The 26,951-nt window shown below is 47.3% G+C and overlaps 4 protein-coding genes across 4 annotated transcripts; 2 read left to right on the forward strand and 2 right to left on the reverse strand.

Moving 5' to 3' along the window:
* Window positions 1-1,839: 1,839 nt before the first annotated feature.
* On the forward strand, window positions 1,840-3,779 carry HOO65_090147 (Taurine catabolism dioxygenase TauD TfdA family protein; the record flags this gene model as incomplete). Its single annotated transcript, XM_071004486.1, has 5 exons — window positions 1,840-2,074; window positions 2,362-2,598; window positions 2,680-2,747; window positions 2,839-3,008; window positions 3,335-3,779. 5 exons carry the CDS (start codon window positions 1,840-1,842, stop codon window positions 3,777-3,779), a joined length of 1,155 nt encoding a protein of 384 aa, XP_070856033.1.
* Window positions 3,780-6,410: 2,631 nt separating this feature from the next.
* Window positions 6,411-8,326, forward strand: HOO65_090148 (Taurine catabolism dioxygenase TauD TfdA family protein; the record flags this gene model as incomplete). The annotated part of the gene is made up of 4 exons (XM_071004489.1): window positions 6,411-6,504; window positions 6,922-7,158; window positions 7,314-7,542; window positions 7,909-8,326. 4 exons carry the CDS (start codon window positions 6,411-6,413, stop codon window positions 8,324-8,326), a joined length of 978 nt encoding a protein of 325 aa, XP_070856034.1.
* Window positions 8,327-18,748: 10,422 nt separating this feature from the next.
* On the reverse strand, window positions 18,749-19,931 carry HOO65_090149 (Copia protease; the record flags this gene model as incomplete). The annotated part of the gene is made up of 3 exons (XM_071004558.1): window positions 18,749-19,140; window positions 19,352-19,774; window positions 19,832-19,931. 3 exons carry the CDS (start codon window positions 19,929-19,931, stop codon window positions 18,749-18,751), a joined length of 915 nt encoding a protein of 304 aa, XP_070856035.1.
* A 3,579-nt stretch (window positions 19,932-23,510) lies between these two features.
* HOO65_090150 (uncharacterized protein) lies at window positions 23,511-26,951 on the reverse strand (the record flags this gene model as incomplete). The annotated part of the gene is made up of 4 exons (XM_071004437.1): window positions 23,511-23,596; window positions 23,641-25,060; window positions 25,202-25,407; window positions 26,231-26,951. The coding sequence occupies 4 exons, from the start codon at window positions 26,949-26,951 to the stop codon at window positions 23,511-23,513; spliced, it is 2,433 nt and encodes an 810-aa protein (XP_070856036.1).

Consider the following 26,951-nt stretch of genomic DNA (forward strand, 5'->3'; position numbering starts at 1 on the left):
ATCTTCAAAGTAGCCTGCCGCTCCTTCCCCATCACACCGGTCCAAGCCTGTATGCCTCCTGCTCCTGGTCATGGCCAACATCATACCATCTTTTCGCTCACTTTTACATTGTCTCCTTTGTCCCCCCCCCCCCCCCCTGACAGTAAGTTGATTATTGTGCCCAAGTTTTATTTTACCTTATTTATCGAGCCTGAGACTATTTTCCTCTCGTCTTTAAGCCTTCTAGGCTGAGGCTGTCTTGCCTGGCCGTAGCAGGCCCTCCCCTGGGATAAAAAAAGAAAAATAGAAAATAAAAATTAAAAAAGAAGACCGGCTGACACTGCCTAGGAGAGTTTTGCTCTGACAAAGGACCAAGGGAACGGAGGGTCCTGTTTGGCGCTCTGCTCTAGTTAATATCCGGCACTGCACTCCTTTCTTGGTCTATGGCCCTCCCTCCGGCTTGGAGCTGCTCTAGCGCAGATGCAGATGCAGATGCAAGACTCAGTCGTGCACTCCCCTCTCCTGTGGCTCTATGCTTATTTTATCGCAAAGCATCCCTCCTGCGCTTTTGTGCGTGCAAAATGTGCCCATCTGCCTAGGATGGGCGCATCTGAGCATGTGAAAAAAAAAACACGGAAAGGAACGAAAAAGAAATGAGCCAGTAATGGCACAATGTTCATGTTGATAGACTGGCAAGCAGGCAGCAAGAGAGATATCTCGCCAAATCAGCCTCCTTTCATCAAGCAAAAAAATGACACACACAAAACGAGGGACACAAAACGAGGGACACAAAACGAGGGGACAATATCTAACGAACAACAACCAAGCCCGGCCAAGCCCGGCCTGGCCCTTACCTCCAAGCCACCGTCTAACATCTTGTTGGTAGGCCACCCCCACCCCACTCCCTCCTCTTTCTTTTTTTCCATCCCACGACGCTATATGCTATGGGTATCTAGAACAGCCGTTAAAGGCTTGCTAGAAGACGTGAAGACGTCAGAGAAACAGTTGGGACACCAGCAATGCAGGCTAATATAACCATATTCCTCCTTGGTGAAGGAGTCCCCCCAGTAAGAGACGCTCACTTAAACGGGGAAGCAGGCCTCGGGAAATGAAGGCTGCTCCTTACTGCCACCGCCGGCATGATATACCGCGCTACTGCACATCTGCTAATTAGTGAGTCCCCTTGGCCTCTTCCAACTCTGCCTCATCTGTTGAGTTCAAGTTTCAAGTTGGAACCCTCCACGCCTTGGTTGCTCCATCACTCGGCTCCTATACCATTGGCCTGGCTCTCTTCAGTATTCTAGCCAATCTTCTTCTAGCTGTGGGCATCTGTATAATGTTCCCGACTTGGTGCTCGGATGACTTAATCATCCATCCGTTTTCATCAGTCATGGCTACTCCCTCCTCCTTCTTCTCCTAGCTCTCAACCCTTCTATACACTCCTCGATTATTGCCCTTATACTTATCAAGACACTGCCTTTGCTCGCCTAATTGTATCCTCACTCATCGCTTTCTATTATTACCTCTTCCTGACTCACGTTGTGTACTGTTTCTAAACGCAGTCATCATCCAGCCTATCCATCTTGTTGCCGCAGATCCCCTCTCCAAGCCTGACACCACTACGCTGTTCTATACTCGAGGGTAGTGTCCACATTGTGTGCAAGACCCATCGTGTATATATACCTCTCCCTCGTCCACTGTCAAACTATTCTCTCGTTCTTTCTCCTCATCCCATACTCACATACCTCTTCTCTCACATACCAAACCATCTTCCCACTCAGATATAACTCGTTGCACAATCTCTTTCTTCATATCAACAACAAATCACTCACCTTTTACTACTCTTAACTTATTATAACAATGCTCGTCCAGTCTCGGGTTTGTGGTGCTAAGGCTGCGTCTGCCAACGTTTTTCCTGGCAGCCATCCCCGCAACATTCGTGATACTGCTCTCCCCCTTCCTGCTGGCTTGCCAAGCAGCTTCAACTCCCCCAGGAGCTGGACTGGCTCTGACTATGCCAATGACAATTCCTACATCTTGATGCTCTCTCAGGAGGATGTCAAGGAAATTGATGAGGCCCTGGCCCACGTCAATGGTAAGTCCCAAATGTCACCCAAGCACTACCAACGAATCCATTGTTACCGCCACACTGGTATCGCCTTATCCCGGTGTCTCAGACATGGATATTATTTCTACTATCTTGTCTGCATGTCTCCTGGCCACCATGTCTTTCCTCTGTGCCCCCCCCCACCCCCCCCAGTCACTATTCTTTCCCTTGCTTGCCAACAGAGCCATACCCATTCTCCCCACCCACCGCTTGTCTTTTCTTTCCCTAGTCCGTTTGAGTCTTACATACACAAGCTAATCAAACGAATACCATAGCCTCGGAACTCCCGAATGGCGTTGATTCGATATCGCCCGCCACTTTCCCCCTGCCCCTGCTAGGTCCCAAGCTATCGGGTGTAGGAGATGAGCTCTACAATGGTCGGGGCTTTGGCCTGATTCGTGGCCTCGACATCAACAAGTACAGCGTTGAGGATCGCTCGACAATTTGGCTTGGCATTCAGAGCTACATCGCGTCTCTTCGAGCACGCCAGGACAAGGCCGGGAATATGATGGGTATGTTGAACTTTTGTCCTCGTCTTCTTTTCCTACAGTCACTAATAAGATTGTATGAATTCGATTACTGACTGCCTGTAGCTCATATCGTAGCCGACAACAGCTCTGCCATTAAGGCTACTCACTACCGCCACTCAACCTCGTCGATTGTAAGTACTCTCACCCAAATATGCCTAATCCGTATTCTTATGGTTGTTTCATACTTTGAACCGAGCTCAGTCTAACCCTGCTGATTGACAGTCGTTCCACAACGAGGATTCAGGCGACATCGCCAGCTGGCTCACATGCAACACCGCAGCTTCGGGGGGGAGATGTATCATCGCTTCAGTTGAAACCATCTTCAACGTTATCGCTAAAACTTCTCCCGAAATGATCCGCACGCTGATGAAGAGTGACTGGCCTTTTGCTCTGTATGTTCCTTTTTTTTCTTCTTTCCTCTATTTTACCCTTCCTCTCCCTGTTCTCTTGTTCTTAAAAGCCTGGACACAAGGGACAAAAGCCCTTCCTTCTTCCCCATGCTTACTACACACTTGCCAGCTGTTTCTCAACCCCCTGTCATCCCTGTTTCTCTCAGCCTTCAAGATCCTGTCTCTGTCTATGCTATACTTGTTTCCCGTCATCCTGTCTTACTAGACCCAAGCTGCTGGTACTCACACCGCTGCGCTTATGCCTGTCATCAATACGGGTGGTAAAAATAAAAACCCCTTACTAATCTTTCTACTTTGCTATTTCACAGCCCCTACTTCCGGTGCCGTCCTGTCATGTACTACCATGACAACAACCTCATCATGAACTTCAACCGGGCATCTTTAATGGGTAGCGCCAGCCATCCCAGATCCGAGAGCCTCCCTTCTCTGAATGCCGATCAGATCGCTGCTCTCGATGCTATCGAGGCCATTGCCAAGGCAACGCAATTCGAAGTCCAGACGCAGCCCGGAGATATCCACATGATCAACAACCTCTATCTTCTTCACCGCCGTGATAGCTTTGTCAATGGAGACGAACCCTCTGCTCGCCGCCACCTGATTCGGATGCGCCTTCGGTGCGAAAAGCGTGCCCCGGAATTGCCCATTGAGTTGCAGGATGAGTGGCGTCCGGCCTTTGACGGTACCGGCGACCGCCTGTGGCATCTCATGCCGATGCCTGATGGTTTCTACCCGCTGCGCGCCTTCTCCCTCTAGGGCCTTGATTCTTCTTCAACATTCGTCTGAATGCGTTGCTTCTCAGCAATATCCCTCCCATGCATTGCGCTTTCCTGTTCCACATTTCCTTTTTGTTATTGCATCGCGAACTCTTCCTTGGGAACATCTGCTTATGAGCAGTAATAATTATAGTTGCTCTTTTTTAGTTATATTTCATTAGATCCTTTTAAATAGACCGTTTCTTAGCTTCCACTGCACAAACTCTTTGTTTTTTTTTTCCACCTAAAGCTGTCACATTAGGGTTATTGATAAGGTTAAATTACTCAAGCGCCAACGGTCTAGCCCGCTGTTGTGAGTGGGGAACACTGTGTGTATCTGTACGTGGGAAAGGCATCAGATCAGCGTCCGTGTTTGCAGTTTCAATATAAGCGCAACTTCAGCGATCAAAAAATAGAAATGCCGTTGTTTCCTTACTCAAGGACAACCAGCCGCTGCGGATGGGCTCTTGGCGAGTGTGATCTTTTTTCAGATGTGAGGAGATGGGTGACAGGGTGGGGCCGATGGGCGGCTAATGGGAGGGATCGCACAGATATCGTGGATGTCTAGAATAGACTAGGCAACGGCAGTTTAGCAAAAAATAGCATTGGCTTATTCATGAACTAGACAAAAAAGGACATTGATTACAGCGTCAGTTTGGGAAGAGAGGCGAGGACAAAAAGCACCGTTTCTCAGTAATTGCGGGCGCGAGGCTGGCATTTAGCTTTTACAGGATGTATCACACACATCATAATTGGCTGCTTCATTCCGAGCATCAGTCTAGACTCAGAGATGTCTCAAAGGCAGCAGATAAGGAGAACTCGGTGTCCAGATAGCTAGTTCGCCGGATAAAACAAAGTAATTAAAGTGGTGAGACAGGAAGAACCTCGTGGACCGAAGGACACCATAACTTTCCGTTATTGCCTTTTTTGTGTTCCTGCTCGTTGTGGTTATGACGCAAGTTCTTTCCCCTCTTGTTTCCTCCTTGCCGAATTTTTCAGCGTACCATCGAGAACCACACATCAAGTGCTCGAAGGCGTTTTTGCGCTTACTTATTAATAGAGATACTTGCGCATACAAGCGTAGTACCGCACTTTACTTGCCCTGCTTCCACATATTGGCCTGCACTTTTAATCATTTCCCGCATATACGACTTGTGTGTGGATGGGCGTCACAGGCCGTCAAGTTAATAGCGATGCGTTTCTTTACAGCCGCCCTCGGAACAAGGCAGAAAAAGGAAAGCCCCGTGGACGGAAAACTGCCCTTCTTTCTTGCTGCATTTTCAATCACTTTGTGTAGTGTACGCAATTATGTAGAAATATCCACTTCTCCGTCTCATCCATTGCTTGCGCCCTCGTCAACTCAGCTACCACTAACCTCCTGCCCTGCCCCTGCCCCTGCCCCTTTGTTGGAACAGGACTGTCGACATCGATATCCGTTGGTCTCCATTCCTTTTGAAAGAGCCGAGCTGGCTGATAGAGTAAAACACGATCCCATGCTGGTTCTGCTGCCGTGAACCCACCTATTCCGCTCCGCGTTTTGTTAGTGATATGTCATGCGGCACAAGAACGCCGAGGAAGAGCGCCAAGCCGGTTTTCTTCTCCCATCATGAATCACACTACACTCACCTCAGGAGCGGGCGTATTTCCTTGTGTCCTGCATGAGCTGCATCTGTGTCTCGCTAAGCCCAGCCAGAGCTGCCAGGTTCCTCTCGTTGCACTCAGTGCTAAACGGGTAGTAGTCCTTATTGCAGTAATGGAAGTATCCCAGAAGAGTGCTCGCACCTAAAATCTATTTATTAGCTGTCGCGGAGCGGACCCCCGTCAAACCCATGCTCGCAAGCATACCCGGCATCGTGTGCTATCATCAGGGCAATGTTGTGCAGAATAATGAAAATGACAAGGTATAATGAGAACCACTTGCACTTCTTGCTTCCCCAGATCATGTCCTGCACCGATTGCAGAACCTTTCCACAAAGTCCGGTTTGATTCTCTCAATCAGAAGAGTGTCAATTTGCGCGCCTAGGTCTGGAGGTATCAGTACTTTTCTAATCGGGTTGTCTTATCTGAAATGCTCTGTATATCCAAGGTATCCTCTCCAACAACGTGTTGGGATGTAGTTGTCAGACGGATAGATGTCCACAGCTTCAGTGTATGGCCAAGTAGTGTTTCCTCGTCATCTGATAGCTGTGAATCTTTGCTAGCATCTGATGCTAAGTTGCACGGCTTAAACATCACTTCTCCATGAGGACCAACTACCTTTTTTATGCACTTTGAGGCTATTTTTAAAAAATGGTTGACAAGTACCTGGAGGCCGCGTCTGGATCAAATATAGCATAGGTGTAACATCGACCGGCCTTTGTTCTTTATTGCTAGTAGCTGATGTCCGTGTCTTCTTGTCGCACTCCCGAGGGATGAATCTACGAGCCATGAGCTTGATAGAAATATCAGTGTAGCTGTCAGACATACTGGCCATTCGAATGTTAGATGGCTCCCACTCAAACGTTCTCCTGTTCAAAAGATCTTCAGGGGTTCTTTTTGTTCACTCTAAGTCCTTGACGCCTTTGAGAGGCTTGAAAGGTTTGATTTTTGTGATGCTGTAGCGAAGGCAAGGGAAGCCCCTGAATCTGTTATAATGCTTGCCCAATCCCGAATCTTGGATTTCAAGGCTACGACTACCAGTTCCCAGTTGCTTTTCCATGAAAACACTATTCACGATGCTGCTTTACGTCCTCCCACTGGCTTGCCTACCCATTTCAACTCCTCTAGGACCTAGGCTGGCTCTGGCCATTCTAACAGCAAGACCTACATTTTCATGCTTTCTCAGGACGGTGTCAAGGAAATTGATGAGGCCCTAGCCTACATGAATGGCAAGCTCTAACGTCACCCGGTCGCTAGCCGAGTGTAACTATTTTCGCCGGAATCATTGTCCCGTTTAATTATCCAACATGGGTGTTGTTTCTGCTACTTCGCCTCATGTCTCCTTGTCGCCTTTTCTCCCCTATCCCCACCCCCGACTCTTGTCGTTGTATTCGTTATCTTACAAACAAATCCATGCCATGCCCATTCTCGCCGCCCGCTTTTTGTGTTCTCACTCCTAAGTTAGATTCGTAGTCTGGTGCATGTTAATCAAACGAATACCACAGCCTTGGGACTCCCGAATGGCGTTGATTCGATATCGCCCGCCACTTTCCCCCTGCCCCTGCTAGGTCCCAAGCTATCGGGTGTAGGAGATGAGCTCTACAATGGTCGGGGCTTTGGCCTGATTCGTGGCCTCGACATCAACAAGTACAGCATTGAGAATCGCTCAACAATTTGGCTTGGCATACAAAGCTACATTGCGCCTCTTCGCGCCCGTCAGGACAAGGTCGGAAATATGGTGTGTATGTTGGGCCTTTGTCCTCGTCTTCTTTTCCTGCAGTGACTGGTAAGATTCTAGTGAATTCCACTATTGACTACCTGTAGCTCATATTGTAGCCGACACCAGGCTGCCCATCACTGCCATTCAACCTCGTTGACTGTAAGTACTCTCACCCAGCTATACCTCATCCGTATTCTTATGGCTGTTTCATACTTCGAGCCGAGCTCAGTTTAACCCTGCTAATTGGCACACTTTCCGGGCAACATCGCCGCTGGGTCACATGGAGCATTGCAGCTTCGGGCAGTCGCTGCATTATCGCTTCAGTTGAAACTATCTTCAACACTACCGTTGCGAACTCTCCTGAAATGGCCGGAACGCTGATGAAGGATGACTGGCCTTTTGCTCTGTGGGTTTCTGCTTTTTCCATCTTTTCCTTTGGCGTTTTGCTTCCCTCTTCCCCCAATGTTCGCTTGTTCTCTTGTTCTCTTGCTCCCCTGTTCTCTTTTCCTTCAAACGCCCAGGTACGTAGGCAAAACAAGTCTTGTGCATAGCTCATTCTCCTTTCCCCATCTTTGATGCAACTCGGCCTCTTACCGACTGTTTGTCAACCTCCTGTCACCGCCCTCTCCACCCTGTTTATGTTATACTTGTTCCCTGTAATCCTGTCTTACTGAACCCAAGTTGCTGGTATTTGCACCGCCACCCTCATGCCTGTCATCAATACGAACGGCGAGACCCCAGCTAACCTTTCTGCTGCTCTTCTATTTTGCAGCCCGAACTTCCAGTTGCGACCTCTCATGTACTGCCATAACAATCAGCTCATCATGAACTTCGGCCGAACAGCTTTAATGGGCAGTGCCAGTCATCTCAGGTTTGATGATCTCCCTTCTCTGACTGCCCATCAAGCCGGTACTCCAGATGCTATTGAAACCTTTGCCAAGGCTACTCAACTTGAGGTCCATACGCAGCCTGGTGGCATCCACATGATCAACAGTCTCTGTCTTCTTCACCGCCATGATGCCCTTGTCGACGGAGACGATCCCTCTATTGGCCGTCATAAATGTAGCCCAGAATTGGCCATTGAGTTGCAAGATGAATGGCGTCAGGCCTTTGAAGACAGCGGCGATCGTGTGTGGCATCTTGTGCCCATGCCAGATGGCTTCTACCCGCTACGCCTCTACGCCAACTAGTGGCTTAGCTCTGTCGGGCCATTCATATGAAGGGCTTTTAAGCAACCGTTTCCCTCCCGTCTCCCTTCCGATTTTCTGTTCCGTCTATTTCTTCTCTTATAGCATTTCGAGGTTTGTGTGAAAAGCGGATGCTTATGGGCATCAAAATTTTGCTTTGTTCTTGGATAGTTGGGTCTCATGTACTTGAGTCTTGCTCACGACCTACATCGCAGGTTTCTGGTATCTAAGCTAAGGGCTTCGACTTGACCTCGCAGCCTGGATCGCCATGTTAGGCTTATTTATGAGGTTATCTAAGTGCCACGGACTAGCCTGAATGGTGGTACGAACTAGCAGCTAAATGCAACTAGGTGGAATATGCCCTAGTAGATTTAAACAACTCCTGGGAGAAGTGCCACTCGAAGGCCTGGTATAGTGCGATGGAATCAATATTTAAAGACGTTCACCAGGAGGACATACCTATTGCAGTCAACGGACGCTCTGGCGTTTCGGAGTTGCTACTTCTAGATCAAAGTCGCTGTTTCGGGCATCTACCGTGAAGGTTTGCAAAGACTAGACGCTGACAACGATGGTTATAGCCAAGGATATATGTGTAATGCCTGTCCGTTTGTTTGAAAAACAGGCCACTTTCAGTGGCGGGGCATCATGCATGTATCTAGATATGTCGCTTTTGATATCGTGAGCGCCATGGGCTCAAACATATCGTAAAGGCTTCAGCCCTTCTGGGATAAATGAGTTTAGTACAATAAACATGAGCATGCTCTGATGTTATTGCCTAAAGCTTCATTTCCAGACAAGGGACATGCTTGTAGGCCGATTGGCTGATGCAGAGCTGCCCAACATCAACCACAGCGATGTCATGGGGATGGGATGGAAATCGGGGTCAAATAAATGCAGTTGTATTGCTCCAGGCAACTTAGGAGCAAAGGCATTGTTCGGGCGGGGATCAGCCAAAGGCTTTGTTTCTCCCTTCTGTCTATGAAGTGGCCACAGGACTGAATTAGCCGTCTACAGGGCTGGCTCCAAAATCTTGACGAGAGAAACGCCTATCCCTCCAAGCAGGCTCGTTACCGGCCGTTGAAGAGCGAGAAGAAAAGATGTAAAAGGGAGCAGGGGAAGAGAGAAAAAGGGAAGCCGGCATACCCTAGGGTAAGAAGGTGGGTGAACCAGTGACGGACGAGGCCATCATAAAAGCCAGGGAAACCTAGCCTCAAAGCTCAACAAGTTATTGTCGAAATCAATGGCCGAATCAATTCAGAACGGAAGCATTGGCGTTGGCCTCTGAGAAATCCGAAAAAAAAGGAGGCACCGAGCCCTCCGGCCCGGCGGCATTGCCTTTTGTAACGGCTGCCGGGAAACAACAGTTCTTAGAAATCAGCATCGCCAGTGCTTGATAGGCGGGGACGAGTTGTGAACTCGGACTCTGAAGATAGGACACTATCTCCGCAACTTGGGTCTATAGCTTAAATCCGGCTACCCATTCAGTAGGCCTATGCGCTAGGCGCCCTCTGCTGAAGAGTAAAGCTCTTATCTATCCGCTCTAGATAAAAGCAGGGCTTTAGTGCCAACACCTCCATCTCCCTACCCATGATAAACTATTAGATAACATCGGCAGATGCCAAAGAATACCTGTAATGTGAGCTTCCAAAATGCTTCCATGTGTCATGGCTGGGTAGCTGATGACGAGAAGTGGCCAGAGAACCACGATGCTGGGCTAATCTGTTACGTTTATACACTCAGTGGTCAGCAGCTTGGCATGTGTCCATGTAGCACACGATGAGAGACGCTGGAAACGTTTGATTAGCCTTCTTGGCATCGCGAAAAAAGAAACTAAAGACGTCATTAGTGCCTAATTATCGTTAATATAAGCCGGCGTAATACGGCGAGACTAAGTGTATTTAGCTAAAACGCATCTGAGATCTAGGCATTAGCCATTTATTGCCCTTCACCAGGGACCGTAGGCACAGATAGCGGGAGGCCTGGTCCGGGCTAGGCGGTCCATAAAATCCTCTTGTGCTTATAATAGGCAGATTGACAAGAGTGAATAGGCTAATGTTAAAAGACAGCCTATGCGTCTTCCGTCACTAGTTATCTGTTGAGAGTTGGGGAAGGGTGTGTTGTTTGATGGCGTGTATGCATTCATGTGTGCATGTTCATGTTTCTCTCTGCGTGTTTCTCTCTTCGTCTTTACAGTCGACTACTTCCGCTGTCGCATTCCCTAGTTTCCTATTCTTGTCTTCTGCGTCCATTGCTGTCTTGGTGTTTGTCATGCTCCACGATGATGTGATTCTCTCCCATAGCCCTCCGTTCCATGCTACCTGTTTGGCTTGTAAGCTGAGATACGGGCTCGGCCGTACGTAGCTCAAGGGGCTAGCTAGGGCTGATACGGCTTGTCACGTACATCGTGCCATGGTGTATCTACAGTCTCGAGATCATATCGCGTACATCGTGTCATGGTGTATCTACAGTCTCGACATAATATCGCACACTCACTTTTGACTGACATCGCAGGTGCCTAGTTTACAGCTACAGCTTCAGCCAACACCCGCGTTTCCCAGCACTACCAATTAGCATAAACATGATTAATATTACCAATGAGGACAGAGGGAGAGTCTTGGGGCACTAAGAGCACTTAGGGCACTTGTAGCACTTAGCATCGCCCTCTCCTTGCCAGATGCTGCCACGTGCAGGCTGCTACACCAAACATAATACGATGATGGCGCATACCTAAAAGCGAAGGGGGCATTTAGGAACAAGCGTAAAGCCTGTCTGACGCGGGGACTTTTCGGTATATAAGCATTGTTGGAGTCACTTTCGTTTGATCTTCATCTAGCATTCTCTCTGAATCCAATCCCGTTCGTACTCATCCTTCGATTCCATACCCTCTGGCTTGCCTACTACTAGTATCTGAGTTAAACTCGACCGCGTCCACGACCTCCACGGCTAGAATGCGATCCACTTTCTTCGGCCTTCTGTCAGCTGCAGCCGCCCTCGCTTCCCCCTGTCAATTCTGCAACGAGAATGGCAAGATTGAGGCTAGACGTCTCTCCATCACGGTAGTCGAGGTTCTTCCGACTGGGATATTCCCTAATGAAGTTCACGCTCTTGTGGGCGATTACATTTTGTTTAAATTCGGTGATGGACTCAACTCTGTTGTCCAAGGCACATATGAATCACCCTGTCGAAGCTATAAAGATGGCTTTTCCTCGGGCGCCATTTGGAATTTAGACGTTGAAAATTACTACCATGAGGCATATGTCATCCGGATCATGGACGCTAGGCCTATATGGTACTACAATGGCGAAGAAGACAAGTGCAGAAATGGCGGTCATTTAGCTGTAATCAATCCGCCCGCAGATGGTGTGGAAAACCTGCATTCGTACCTGTCCAGATCTCGTGTACCTGGCATTACTGATTGGAAGAATCACAATAAGGGCCTCATGTTACCTCTTCGTAAAGAGGCTTGCCAGAGAAGACCAAGATAAAAAGCCTGGAACGTCTGTAAACAGCCAAATAGAAAAGTATGAATAGATCCAAAGCACAGGTTCAGCAAGAGCATTTCTAGTTGCTAGTTCCTGGCTTATTCCATTCCATGTCATGCTTTCTTGGTATAATTAACACCATTAACAACAATATGACGGGCCCTCGATACTGCAGTTAATACGCAATTTTAAATCCCACTATTTAGGGCCCAGGACCTTGTTGAAAGTAGCAACACTGGGTCTATGTAGGTGTTTATCCAAAGTTTTGCAGGTTCATACTACACTCTCCCAATAGCAGTATTTTCTACTGGCTCTGCGAGAGCGCTTGTTGCCACTGACCCTTGAAGCTGTGCAGGACATGGCCTTGGTTGTCTACCGCGCTCGGTGGTTAATTTGGCCAGCTGAATAGGGAATCTTTGGTGTTAAGGCCAGGTTCGTTCAGTAAGATCTGCGGTGGTGCCGATAGGTGATGTCTCGGCGGAGTGTGGACGGACGCCCTCTGGTGCAGGTGCTGTTACTTGTTGAGTTAAGCCGCCGCTATCTCCCTGAAAACATGTAAGGAGGCGTCTCCAATACAGCACTTTAGCTTGCTTGTCGAAGTAGATGCAGTGCCTGCCATTGCAAGTTGCAAGTTGACTAGCCAAAAACACAAGGGCTCTAGTCTATGGCGAAGAAAGCCCGACTTGTTCGTCGCCGCTGGCAAATGCACCTTTGTGACGAGCGGAGCCTATGCTGACTTATCCACATGTCAAATACACAGCCGGGATTGCCAGAATGGGGAAATAGGGCTAAAGGTGTTTGTGTAGGGAAGCCTGGGTTGGGTAATAGAAACTATGGGGGAAAGCTACTATAAGCTTGATATCCCAAAGACTTGAAATAAAACCACTCTTCATGCCGCCAGCCCAAGAAGAAAAGCTAGAGCAGAGTCGATTTCGCTCGCACAAGCATCAATGCTGTGCTGGTATTAGCGTGAGTGAATAAGATCTTGTGGAGGCTGTCGTCAGATTAATTGTCGTTGGGGGCGCTCCTGAACAAGACTAAGAGTGGTGCAATTTGGGTTGGCCTATATTGTTATGGGTGAAGGCGCAATGCTAACAAACGTCAAAGGAGTCTAACCAGATGGGTTCCACTATGTTACTGCCCTGCCTCACCGCCTTCTATTCTCGGCGCTAAACCGCAACATATATAACTCGCGTCATATTCTAGGGCTTTGCACCGTCGGTTCCTCATGCCATCATGCTCATCTCTGCTATCTTGTTGACGACTTTGGTCGTAGGGGACCGTCTGTCACGTGCTCATAATGGTCGCATTGTACGCCAGCTTAGATATGTGCCCATAAGTCTAGCTGGTAAAAGGCCTCTAAATTTAACAAAGAGCCCAACCTTGGCGATGCGCCCAACTTAATGCCTGGTGACCTCCTCAATATTGCGACCATACGTCCGTTTTAGGGGATCCAAGATCCCAATGGCAATAGCTGGATATGTTGCGGTAGACGGGATACCATGCAAACTGGGATAGTCTTCATGGTCTTACGGAACTGGAACTGCCTGAGCTCGGCGGACTGAGAAGCATCGTGGCAGCCAGTCACCAATCAAAAGCTATTTCCCCTGGTACAAGAAGCAGAATCTCATCTAAAATCCTGCGTTTAGCAAATGCTAGCCGTGTATTTGATCCATTTATTGGTCGTGAGCTTGAGGATTCGGCAAGATGAGAGGCCGCATTTTGTACATAAATCAACAAGCCCGTAGCCTTCTTCAGCACCTACAAGCAGGAAGACGGCATATCCCTCTCCTCTAGTTCATTAGACTAGCATAGCCCATTCTCGGCTTCCAGATTGCTGTGGTTTCACCTGTACGCGTTTTTTTTCAGCACTTGTAGTAACTGATGAGAGCGAGCTAATGGCTATCATGAGGACCGTTCTCATCAGCATTGTCAAGGCCGGCGTCAGAGATGACATGACATGTCTGACACTCATGTTTTGCACAGGCGCCAAACACGTCTTGATGATAGTCGAATATCCGTGTACTTCTCTCTCTGGTAGTCGCAAGATTGGAGCGAGTTCAGAACAGTAGCCATCCTTTAGACGAAGTTGGGGGTCTAGTAAGCGCAGAAAGCTTTCTATACCTTCTACATCGCTCAGACGGGGTGAACAAACCTCGCAAATCAGGACCCAGAATAAACTCAACGCCGGTCTCTTTTCTTCGGGGAGTGCGGGATGAATCGAGCAAAATAGCTCGTTTGCGTAGTTGGTTGATGTTGATAGCGTCACTAGAAAGCTATTGACATCATATGTGAAGTGTTCTCTCCATCCAATCGCGACATGGAGGCTTCCTTTGTAGATTTGGTGGCCACGGACTACGCTGATAAAGCCAACAACTATAGCGTGTTATTGCTTAGCACGCCTGTGAGTGGCAGTCCACCGCTTCAGACTTGCCTTTACAGTTGGCGAGACAGAAGCGAATTTCATGAGACTCTTGGGCGGTTTTAGAAGATATCCTAAGCTTATTGTGATTATCCTCTGTTAGTTATCCTAGCCGATTAGAATATAGCTGGTGTAGAAGTCTTTAATGTTGCTTCTCGTCCTAAACCTGCGAACTCGTGTATTTGGTATGAGCACAGAAAGCCATATAAAAGTGCCTTACAGGAGTATGGGGAGTAGGTGGAGTTTTACTTGCAATGGGCCCCAACCCGTTAGTCTTTTGACAAGACGGCTTGTTCCAAACCATTAGCTGCCTCGTTTCGCAGGTTTCCAAACGAAAGCCCAGCACCAAGTACGTATAGTTCTAGCTGCCCAGGGAGACACTGGTATCGGCTTTAATAGCAAGGAGCGGCGGTTCTATATCACAACTGTATCAAGATCCAAGGGCGTTCATGCATCATGAAACACATACCTATGGGCATCGGCCACGGGTTATTTCGAGACTATCCTTGTCATGTGCCAAGGCGGCCCTATTCGACCAACATGATTAGACATCATTTGTAGAAATGCACTTTGAGTTTTTTCTTGATTTGTCCGCCGTTGGGGTAGAGGATGCGAAAAGCCCCCGACCATTATGTAATTCCAAGAAATATGACCGGAAAGTCTTTTGGAAAACAACAATCCGCTTCCTCTTGCACTGGCGGGTGTCCTCCCTTTGCCTTCGAATTTTCTTTATACTCGTATTATTCAGCAGGAAAGGCCTCTACAGGTGAAATTGCCTCTACAGTTGAAATTGCCTCTACAGTTGAAGTTCCCTCTACTGTTGAAGCCGCCTCTACTGTCGAGATTGCGCCGCCATTTCCTTCAAGGCCGCCCTCTAGTAGTTCATCTAGCCTAGCCTCTTCTTGTATCAGCCATGTGAATTGATGTGACGTGGTTGAGTGTGTAGGCGCCGGTATCATGCACTGGATGTAAAACAGGAACCTGATATCTGGGTATTGGGCGCGACAGGAGACCGAGACGTTGCGCTACTCAGACGTAAGTTTCATAGTCGAAGATGGTTCTAGGAGAGGGAATTAGACAGCAAATATCTTGCCTAGCTAAGTCCGTCTGGGGCCACTTGGGATTCACTAACTGTTGTTTGGCTACGCCCGTGATCCTACCGTGTTACACGAGCGACTGCTGTGTGATTTTAGGTGCAGTCGGTTTTTTGGAGGCATGTATCATGTAGGAATACGATTCAATGAGACTTAGTCACAAGTGAAGTCTATGGCTGAGTATGTAGGACATAACGAATCCAGCGAGGGTAAATGCAGTCACGTGACTGAAAACCGCACAACCCTGAAAATATATGAGCCAAAGGCACCAACATGACGAGAAAGGAAGGAAAGAAGAAGAGAGGCCACAACATACGTACGCAGGCATTTACTTTTAGAGACCATCTTCATCCCTTGCTCCCCACCATACAATGCCTCGAGCTTTTAGCGAGTACAGAAGCAGGCAGAGCCCCTGTTTTTGGCTTGTCCTGGGCTTCTTTTTTATCTAGTAGCATGTAGGCCTGTGGTGCTCTTAAGCGGAGCGGAGTTGGGATGATGACAGGGCATCCAAGTGACGCTTTGACAAAGTGATTAGCCCTATAAGCCTATAAGAAAGCATACGATGCCCCATCGTAGTGAATCTTGGGCCCTCATAGGTACAGAGCTTATGATAGCACTCATATAGCATAGTGTACTATTGATTTCCCACTAGATGGGCGGCGATAATTTTATCATCAAGCAGTAGGCCTGTATTGGGGCTTCTTTGATTTGGAATCCGCTTTGTCAGCTGGAACGCCATTCCCTCATTCATCTACCTAATCAAACAAATTCCGAAAGAAACAAAGTGAAAGGGATACGATGTGCTGAGTCGCGGTATAGAATAGATCCGAGCCTGATATGCTCGGTATAAAATTGCGTAGTGCGAGGTATAGTGCTTATACAGCAGGCCATGTTATTTCTTGGAGTGGACTTTTGCTTTGAAATTGGCGTAATGAACTACGCAGATAGATGCACGGACGTGGGTTTCTTGGCCACCACCACTTTGGCAATAATCAAGCATGGCTGCTGACACGGTCTAATGTTTCCCTCCGACATGCTTGAAGAATCATGGGGAGCGGTTGGTAAGCTTTGAAGATTGAATGCACTTCCGAGGGAGCCAAAACGCGCCGAATCTCCCTCTCACGTACGCTTCGGAGCAATAGCAGACGAGGAGTCGGAATGTCGAGGAAGCTGATTAGAAATAGCGCCATGGTGGATATGAGCGATCGGGAAACGACGACGGAATTTTCCGTCTTATTAAAAATAAGGCTTCTAGAACAGACAGTGAAGCTAGTAAATACATCACATTAGTTGCTGGCTATGCAAATCTGAGACAGTCAGTCCCTACACGCTCAAGTAGAAGAAGAGCGAGTCGAGATCGAAAATCAAGAAGCTCGATCGGACTTACCTTTTGGACTAAGGTCTAATCAAAGACGCGAACAAGACGGCATAATGTAAATGTAAAGATGTATGTAGGCGGCTTGACTACAGACTCGCAAGATAGGACCAGGGATTCGCCCAATATTTTGCGTCGCTTATACGTAGGAAAAAAAAAACACCTTTTCCACAAGCGTAACAGACATACACCGCCGCGACTAGAGCCACAGGTGTCCGGACCCTTGTATAAAAAAGGAGTTTACAGCAGTCTCAAGCTATTTGCGTGGTGGTAGGTGTAGTGTCTCGCTGGTTCTACAAGGTCTAAGTAGGGGAAAGACCCAAGAAAGGGGGCCTTTGTTGGTTATGAGCATACATGCTATTTTGCACACATTTCTCTATTCCGTCTATTGTCTGGCTAGAACGGGATGCCATGCGATGCAGTGCCAGTTAGAGTAGACCTAGAGCATTAGAAGGCGTTGGAATTATAGTTGAAGGAAATACGGCAAGTCGGGGTAACATGAAAGAACATCCGCGTCTTGGCACTGGTGATGAACGAGAAAAGGAAGAAACGAGAAGAAAAGACTTCCATTCCCGCGCAGGATATACGGAGTACGGATAGGCTGATATTACGCCTCAAGGCCGGAACAAGTTGACAGAGGCAGCCTAGTCATTGAGCTTTCTTTGGCTCGTATGGACATTCAGGACCAAGCCAAGCCCTAAAATTACAGTGCCAAGATGGCAGTCTTATTCGCAAAACTTGAGCCTATGCATAGCGCTGCTTTGCTGAAATGGCTACTGTCTTCCTTGTCTGGTTACGATGGCAGGAGAAATAACACATGTCCGTCCGGCTTTTCTGGCTGCCATACGCACAAACATGCAGGCATTTGTCGTAGAATTGCTTGTATTGATTTCCTGACTCCTCTCCGTCGTTTCCTTGAGTGCTTCCATTGTAGCATATGTGTATTATTCGAGTTAATTAAGGACTAAGTTCTAAATCTCTTCACAACATCGTGTGCCATGTATCTACATAACGTATTTATCCGAGGTTATTCCGAGTGGAGCTGGAATCTCTCCAACATTGCCCCAGTACCTGATCTCACGCAGATGCGGATGCGGGCCGGACGTTTATCTCTGACCGGAAGTTGTTAAACTTTTGGGCGCTTAATGGCTTTGTGAAACCATCCGCTAGCATCTTATCAGTGGTAACGTATTCCGGTTTTCTTTTGCCTTCGTATCCAGTCCTTGATAGTGTGAAACTGAACGTTGATGTGTTTAGTTCTGGCGCTTGCACTCAAGTTCTTCGCGGTCTTTAGGGCTGCTTGATTGTCGCCATATATTACAGTGCCTTTTCTTAATTTTATGGTTTAGACGCTTTGTTCGAGGTTGTCTTTCGTTTTTAATGTTTCCAGACACCATCTTACCAACCTGCGTATCCAGATTCCCTCTTTTGAATTTGAATTTGAATATATTTAACGTCTACTGGAATCACTAAGATCAAACGACGCAGATTCCCTCTTTCGCGCAAGGGGTGAGGCCAGCGCGATATCATCGACATAGATCAAAGCTATCATTCCCCCATTCGGGTCCACCATTATGCATTCATCTTCTGCACATGGGATAAGTCCGAGTCGAGATAAGCATGCCACTATCTTGTTGCGTGTTGAACTCTTGTAGGGTTTTGATTTCGATGTCAATAGCGTCTCGCCATTTCGATGCGTTGGTTGGATGATTGATTGCTTTGTCGTAATTTTCTGGATCACGGTGGGCCAACCTTGCGATCATGGCTCTGATTCGCTTTGTTTTGTAGCTTGGATCGTCGTCCTCCGCTTGGTTGTGAATGTATGGCCTTTTTAACACACCTCTGACGTATAGGTCCTGGAGTCTCTGGTTTATCCTGTCTGGGCTGCAAGAGTGTGGGAGTGACCATTTGTTTTGGTGATTTTCCCTTCGGTGCACGACTGGCATTAATGTTAGTAGCGTCCATTCGGTACATCATTGGTACAGGTGGCTGCGGAGTCGACTCCCTAGTCTCTATGATTGTACCATTTCCCCCAACTGATCGCATGTAAATTCAATGATGTGTTTTGGCAACTAAGTCAACCAAAGTTGCCTCATCCTTCTGCAACTTTTCGATCGCACCAGTGATGGTATCAAGTGCGATATCGTCGTCTGCATGACAAGATAACCGTGTAACCGAAGCACGCATCTTCTTCAGTTCATATCGCTTGCGGTAAACTTTCTGTAGGTCCTTCTTCATGGCCTTCAGTGCTTCCGCGGCCTGGGCGTCATTGCCCTGGCCCAACTGCTCTCGCAGACCCGCCTCATCGTCTCCATCTTCGCCCTCAGCATCCTCGTACCGCCCGTCCTCTGACAGGCGGTCGTCAACATCAGAGGCACCTGCCTCATTATCGGTGTTGAATTGGTCGCGTGATTCGTCACGGACAGATGCTCTAGCATCGCGTGCTTGGGACATGGTCTCGATTGTCGGTTGTGCAGCGCCTCGGCGTCAGCACAGTCAATTGAAAATGGGATTATTTTGCCGTTCTAGTCACCGCGGTGATCTAGTGATTCGATTTAGTTTTTGTAGTGTAGCTCTACCGGGCTCATAACCTGTAAATTCAATGATGTGTTTTAGCAACTAAGTCAACCAAAGTGTGAACATCATTGAATTTACATCGCATGATACTATCAAATAGATCGTTCGGGTTATAGTTTCCAACCTGAGTTTCGTTAACGGGAGGAGCCATATCAAAGGTTTCAACATGGCCACGTCGATACTGCTGCTGGTTTCGTGTGCCATTGATAGCTATTTGTGCCGTACCTCTTCTAGGTAGATTGGGATCTAGTGTATCCTCAGAGACGATGGAGGAGCTCACCACAGAAAACATATCATCATCAACTTGATCCATAAGACTGCGTGTAGCGTTCATTCCCCTACCCACAACAGATCCTTGTGGCCCCATGCTTCGAGCATCTCCGGTACGAGATCGGGGAAGAGTAATTTTGATGTTCTGGTCTCTTGCCAGCCACGTATACATATCATCAAGCATTTGAGCTACAGATTCCAAAGTGAGAGGTTCATCTCCTGTAGCCAATACTGCCGTGATTAAGTGAATAAAGGTTGCCTTTACTTCACTACGCAGTGCCAACGTACGGGGACGCCGAGCGATTTGGTCCTGCCTACCACCGTCCCTTTGGGTAGGAGCTCGTTGGGTATTGCTAGTACCCAGGCGACCGGATCGAGATGGATTCATGATATCCCAATGGCTTCGAGTCGATCTGGATGTAGTCCTTGTCTGCCGATTGGTTTCGCATTTTTCTCATTTTATGTTCGCCTGCATGGCCGAATTCCTCATGAGCTTTTTGGTTTGTCATGTGTGCGTCTATCGTTCTTTTGCTTCTGGTGTATGGTAAGGTGTAGAGATCACCGGCTTCGTTCAAGTAGGTCCGACGTGAAGCTTTGCTGACGTATGCGCCTGTTCCCTCTGCCACAATTTTTATTCCTTGTGCACAAATTCTTTTTACAGACAGTAGATTTTGATTAAGCCCCTCAACAAAGTACACTTCTATGGCTACCGCACGTCCCCCCACATTGATCTCGGCATGTCCCAGTGTTCTGGTTTCCAATCGGAGTCCGCCCCAGTAGACCGGGATCGGATCTATTTTTCGGGGACTGTGAATCTTCGTTAGATCGCCTGATAGATTGTCTGTGCTGCCACTGTCTATGATCCAGTAGCTTCGGGTTTTCGTATCTGACGGTGTTTTGTCCAAGTGTGTCGTGTTGGAGTGAATCATCTTTTCAGACTGCTTTTTCTTCGTTCGGCACTCATCTTCTACGTGACCAAGTTTGTGATACCAATCGCATTTCGGCCTTTTTTCTTGACGGGCTTTGGAGCTCTCAGCCCGTGTATGGGTTGGATTGTCCTTTAACAGACTCTCCAAGTCAGCATCGATACTTTCCATGACATCGTTCCAGTGGCCTGAAGCTTGGCCTGTTTGTTTTTCGAAGACTTTCGCGATGTGGTTTGGTAGTTGCGTGATCCAATGCTTGACGATTAGCATTGCCAGGAAGCTGTCGGTTGTCGGGTCCGTTAACAATTCATCCATTCCTTGGTAGTTCGAGATTTTGGTTCTCAAACTGTACCATCTGGATGATGCCCGATCTCCGACCTTCCATTGTTTTCCCATGTCTTCGGCGAGATCTGCGAAGATGTACTTATTGCGATGAGTTTGTCCCTTGTTGTAACGGATCTTAAGGAGAGTCCAATATGCCTTTGCAGTCTCGGCATTTTTTTGCCAGGTCCTTATCTTCCTCAGTGAGGCCGGCTCGTATGATTGCTATCGCGTTTGATTCGTCCCTCGCCAGTTGTCGTGGTGACTTTTCGATTTCCATAGCCTCCTTGAATTCTTTCTCCTCTAGGCCCTTGAATACGTAAAGACTATCGAGTCCCTCAACGTTTCGGATCGCTTGTCGGGACCACTTTTCCCATTTTATGTTGTCTAGTTTCTAAAGATCTTGAAGCATGTAGTTGCCGGATAGGTTTATGTCAGCTTCTAGGATGAGCTTTTGTTCTTCTTTCGTGAGCCTTTCGACTAATGACTGGAGGATTTTGGAGATGCTGTCCGGTTCCGTGGGTTGGGGGCAGTACTGTTGTGAGTGCTCATTTTGATTTTTCTGGTCGTATTAGAATATTGAATGATGTTTGATTATGAAAAGATGAAGTGAAAATAAGAAATGATATCGTTTTGAATACAGAAGTATGAATTAGATGCTTTTGAACTGAAACATGCTTATTGGTATGAGTCATCAAATGTTCCCTTTCGTGTAGATTTAAATCGGTGTTTTCGATATGTGCATCTTTGATAGAGGTTTTTATATTTGATGTGTTGATGCTTTCTTGGAGGTTCTCAGACTTTTGAAAGCCCCGGAGCCCCGGGTTCATAACCTGTTGTGACACATGTGTATGATTTGAGTTAATCAAGGACTTAGGTTCTAACATCGTGTGCCACGTATCTACATCACGTATTTACCCGACGTTATTCCGAGTGGAGCTAGAATCTCCACAACAGATACCATACTTGGGGCTACAGTTATGTGTTGCCTGCAGACGACAGGACCCCTCATTGTATGTGCACCGGCAATGACTACGTGGGGATCACATTTTATACACTCTGATTGGCTAGAAATATTTCTATTAGTGCATTCTGATGAAATTGGTTCATAACTTTTATTATTTAAAGTAGATGAAAAGTTTTACTACTCCTCCTTTCCTAAATACTCCCCTTATTTAGATAAGCACAAAGTCTTATCAGTTTAACGTAAGTTACAAGTGAGCGCCTAATCCAAGTGAGTGCCTAATTTCTTTCCCACCTACATTCAAGATTCTTTCATAAAAACACAATAAAGCATCTTATTGAGTAAAATTGATTTTTATTCTCTTCTTTAGATGTCTTGACACCAATCTAACATGTTCTTGAGTTATGACCAGCCTTACTTAATCTTCCACACTGCCTTTTCCTTGCCAGCTCTGACCTTCCCTAACCACCACTTCTTGATAGTTCAGCCATCACCTGCACATTAACATCTTTCTGATCAATTTCATCTCTTCCCTCACCTGCAGTGAGCTTTCCTCCATCTGATAACCAGGTCCTTTTTGCTCTACACTGCTTACTAACAGTCATGTTTGCCTGTCAAAGCATCTGGTTCTCAGACTTCAATAAGGCATTCCAATGCATTATTTCCATTATTCCCTTTGAAAATGACCTAAGTGTCTCATGAATTCATGAGGGAGAGTTACTTCAATCATACCTCACTTGTCTTTTGAGGTATTCAGATTTTTAGCTGGCCTCAAGCACTGTCTTTGGGGTCTTTGAGACCCAAGGGTCCAGGAGGCCGGCCTCCTCCATAGCCAGTGTTGGAGTCTGTAGCTGCACAATTTGAATACCTCGAAAGATGAGTGAGGTGGCATCAAAGAAGCTCCTTCATCAATCCTTAGGGCATTTAAGTAACTTTCAAAGGGAACAAAGGCAATAATGCATGACAATGCCTTATTGAAATCTGAGAACCAGATTCTTCAACAGGCAAATGTGACTGTTAGTAAGCAGTGTAGAGCAAAAAGGACCTGGCTACAGAATGGAGGAAAGCTCACTGTAGGCGAGGGAAGAGATGAAATTGATCAGAAAGATGTTGATGTGCAGGTGATGACAGAATCATCCAGAAGTGGTGGTCAGGGAAGGTCAGGGCTGGTGAGGGAAAGGCAGTGTGGAATTTATAGTAAAGCCAGTCATAACTCAAGAACATGTCACATTGCTTCTGAGATATCTAGAGAAGAGAATAACACTTAGTTTTAATTGATAAGATGCTTTATTGTGTTTTTATAAAAGAATCTACAATGTAGGTGGTAAAAAAATTAGGCACTCACTTGGATTAGGCGCTCACTTGTAACTTACGTTACATGAACTTCATCCGGAACTTGTTGGGAAGTTTGCTTCAACATCCCCCCCACTTTTCCGGAGTTCCGGATAAGTGGGTTTCTGTGGCCACGCCGCTTCTGGATTCCGTAGTCCTACCATTGCCCTAAATTCGGGCATCTTTTGAGGACCCAGTGGTTCTGTCAAGCCATCTGCTGCCATGCTACTCGTTGAGACAAATCCGATTTTTACTAACGCAAGTGCAGAGGAAGTCGCAAAGTATAGGAAGTCGGAAGGAAATCGGCACCCTCTGGACAGGATTCTATATAAAATAAAATAAAAACACATGAATCAATTCAAATTAATTACTATTCTGTTCTCCAGACATTTCAACAGCAATTTGACATGTTCTTGAGTCATGGTCACCTGTACCACATCTTCCACATCGCCTTTCCCTCGCTGCTGCCGAGCTTCCCGAACCCCGAACCCTCGATAATTCCGCCCTCACCTGTGCATCAACATCTTCCTGGTTAATATTATCCTTCCCCTCACCTACATTCATCCTCCCTCCATGTTGTAATCGGGTTTCTTTGGCTCTGCGCCGCTTGCTGAGGATCTCATTTGCCTGTCGAAGGTCATGAACCTCAGACTCTAATAAGCTGTTCTGATGCATTACTGCTTTTGTTCCCTTGGTAAATGACGTGAGTGCTTCAAGGATAGATGCAGGTGAGCTGCTCTTATGCCTGATGATTCGCCTTTTGAGGTATTCAAACTGAGAGCTAGCTTCAATTGCTGTCTTTGGGGTCCTAGGAATCCAAGGGTCAGGGAGGCCGGCCTCCTCCTCGATCGGTGTTGGAGTCCGTAGCTGCATGTCAAGCTTAGATATCACACTTTCTGGATCTAAAGGGATGATTCCAGCGCCTCTAAAACCCCTCTTGATATTACTTTGTGTCATAGCTGCTTGGTGGGCGGCATAAAAGGCTGGAAAGAAATCAGCCTTGGAAACGTGGGTTATTGAGCACTTGATTAGGTGCTCAATTTCTCGACCATAGGCCTTTTTAAGTGGCCCAAAGCACCCGACATCAAGAGGCTGAAGTAGATGAGATGAATGAGCTGGCATACAGAGTGTGATTATGTGGTTGTCTTCACAATATTGCTCAAAATCGACTGAATGGTGGCTTTCATGCCCATCGAGGATCAGAAGGCGATAGTGACCGGTTGATCGGCCCTTGGTATGTTGGTCAAAGTGCCTTAGCCACTCAAGACCTGTCTCATTATCAGACCAGCCATCATGGGTTGTCGCAATAGCCCAATCGTCCGGGAGGTTGCTTTCTCGATACCAGCTGGCGAGGTGATATTGGCCTGCAACCACCATGAACGGCGCGATTGCCCAGCCTTCAGCATTGATCGCCTGGATGACGGTAACCCATTCTCGGTTTCCTGGCTGAACTGATTTCGCCTTTCCATGTCTTTCCCCGCCTGTGACGACCATTCCACTTGCAATAACGCCCACGGTAAAGCCAGTCTCATCAAAATTATAGATGTCAGCTATGGTGATACCATACTTCGCAATTGTGCTTTCCACGAGCCTAAACCAATCGCGAATAAGGACTGGATCTTCGCATTTAGCCCTCTCGTAGTCATATCTACGATTAAAACACGTCTTGAGGTCTGGTTGTCGCTTGATGAAGTTAGAAGCCCAACGTTTGCCGACGGGTGACGCGTCGCGGTCGGCGAGCAGTCGGTTGGCCATTTCTTCCACACCACGAAGCCGAGGGGGAAATCCTCGAGACCCTAGGTTGATAATGTATTCAACAATAACCTGTTCCTCTAGATCAGATAGTTTGCGCGATTTAGGGACAATATCGCTTCGAGAAGGCTTGCCGTGATATCGATCATAGAGGGTACTAGGCGGGGCTTTGTACATCCTTGCAGCGCGATAAATGCGTAATTTTGGGTCATTTTGAAGGGCCTGAAGGGCGAGAATTATATTTCTTTCTTTATTCAACTGTGGCATATTTGGTGGTTGAGAAATAGTTGGAAAGGGGAAAGTAAAGGGAGTTGCAGGATTTTTTTCCGATTTCCCATGTTTCACGACTTCCTATGCACTTACGTTACGTCGTAAGTGTATACCCTCTTTCGCACATGGTGTTAGTCCGATGTACTCGGCTTCCGTTGTCGATGTTGCCACAGTTGCTTGTTTCTTGGAGCTCCAGCTCATGGCCCCTCCAAGTCCGATGAACACCATCCCGCTGACTGACCTGCGGTCTTTTGCATTTGCGTAGTCCGCGTCACTGTGTCCGGCAATATCCATCCCCCCTTGACGCGCTTCGTAGCATATGGAAAAATTGGATGTGTCACGCAAGTAGCGCAGCACTCTCTTGAGCCCTTCCACGTGTCTTGGTGTTGGTCTTGCCGATGCCTGTGCTAGGCTGCTATATCTGGTTTTGTCATAAGGGCTGGGTACATTATTTTGCCCAAGATTGACTGGTACTTGGTTGATTCCAAGATCATTTCTCCCTCTTGTGCCGGTTCCACGTCTTTCCAGTCCCCAATTGGTGTGCGAATTGAAGTCTTCCTGTGTTCTCTAAAGCCTGACTGGTCGACCATCCTCTGGATGTATTGTTCCTGGTTTAACCACATTCGTTTCTGGGTTCTGTTCTTATGAAAGAGCAAACAAGGTTCCGTAATTTTTTTCGAAAATCCCATTGCACTGAGATGCGCTGTACAATCCTCGTTCCACTGGTATGCGGCTTGCTTCAGACCATACAGACAGCGCTCCAACTTCGCAACCATACCATCAGGGCATTTAACGTTCGCCGGCAACTTGACGTAGACCTCTTCTTTCAACCTTGACTGTGCAAACGCATTGCATGCATCAATCTGGTGGCATTCCAGGTCATATTGGCATACGGATGCCAAAAATAACCTCAGGGTCGCACTGCCACTTTTGACAAGGTGAGACTTTTATTTCCAGTTTCTATGGCTACTGATCCAACCTTCGACGCTTCAATGCTTCTCCCGTCCGCCACTTTTACCGTCTCCCGGGTTTTCTGTGCATTATTCAACACTGTTAGCTCTTTCGTCATATGACATGAGCATCCGGAATCGATTACCCAGTTGTGGCATTCAGGGCACTTACTTTGAGCATCTTGGTTGACCAGTTGGGCCTTCTGGTCGGAGTTGGTCTTTTTTCTCGACCAGCAGTCAGCAGCTAAGTGTCCCTTCTTCTCACAGTTGGTACACTTAACCTTTGGCCTATCTCCTTTGGTCTTCTTGTCCTTTTCTTCTCCCGAGGTATCGTTCCGGACTTTTTCGAGAGAGGCAATCGTCTTCGAGATGTCGTTTTTCGCGCGGGTGTTCTCAAGGATCACCTCCTTGTATCCTCTCGGAAGTTGCCAAAGGAATTGCTTGAAAGCGCGCTTCTTCTTCATCTCCTCGTCCTTTTCGGTATCTTCATCCATAAAACACCGGTTGTGGACTGTTTTGAAGTACAGCCAGTTTTGCAACATGGTCTTGTCCTTCGCTAAGGGGGATCGGAGCACCCTCTTGTACTCCTCGTATGCCGTCTCAAGCGGGTCGGGAGCGCAAGCGTCTTTCAATACCTGGTAGGCCTCGATCAGGGTTTCCTCTCCTTCAACGATAGTCTGGAAATACTTATCCAAACTGAGATCTAGCAGGCTCTTAGCTGCTTCTAGGTCTTTGGTATAATTCGGTTTGTTGCTCGAGTCAGAGGATTCTGTCCTCTCCACGCCCTCCATGGAGTCTTTCTGGAGTAGATAATGTAGCCCAGCGTTTTGAGGCTGAACTAAGAAGTTGTCTTCCCACTCCTTCCAGTTACTGCCGTGAAGTATAACTGACAT

The sequence above is a fragment of the Ceratocystis lukuohia genome (genome assembly GCF_044167205.1).
Source record: "Ceratocystis lukuohia strain C4212 chromosome Unknown Supercontig9_pilon, whole genome shotgun sequence".
Classification (NCBI taxonomy): Eukaryota; Fungi; Ascomycota; class Sordariomycetes; order Microascales; family Ceratocystidaceae; genus Ceratocystis; species Ceratocystis lukuohia.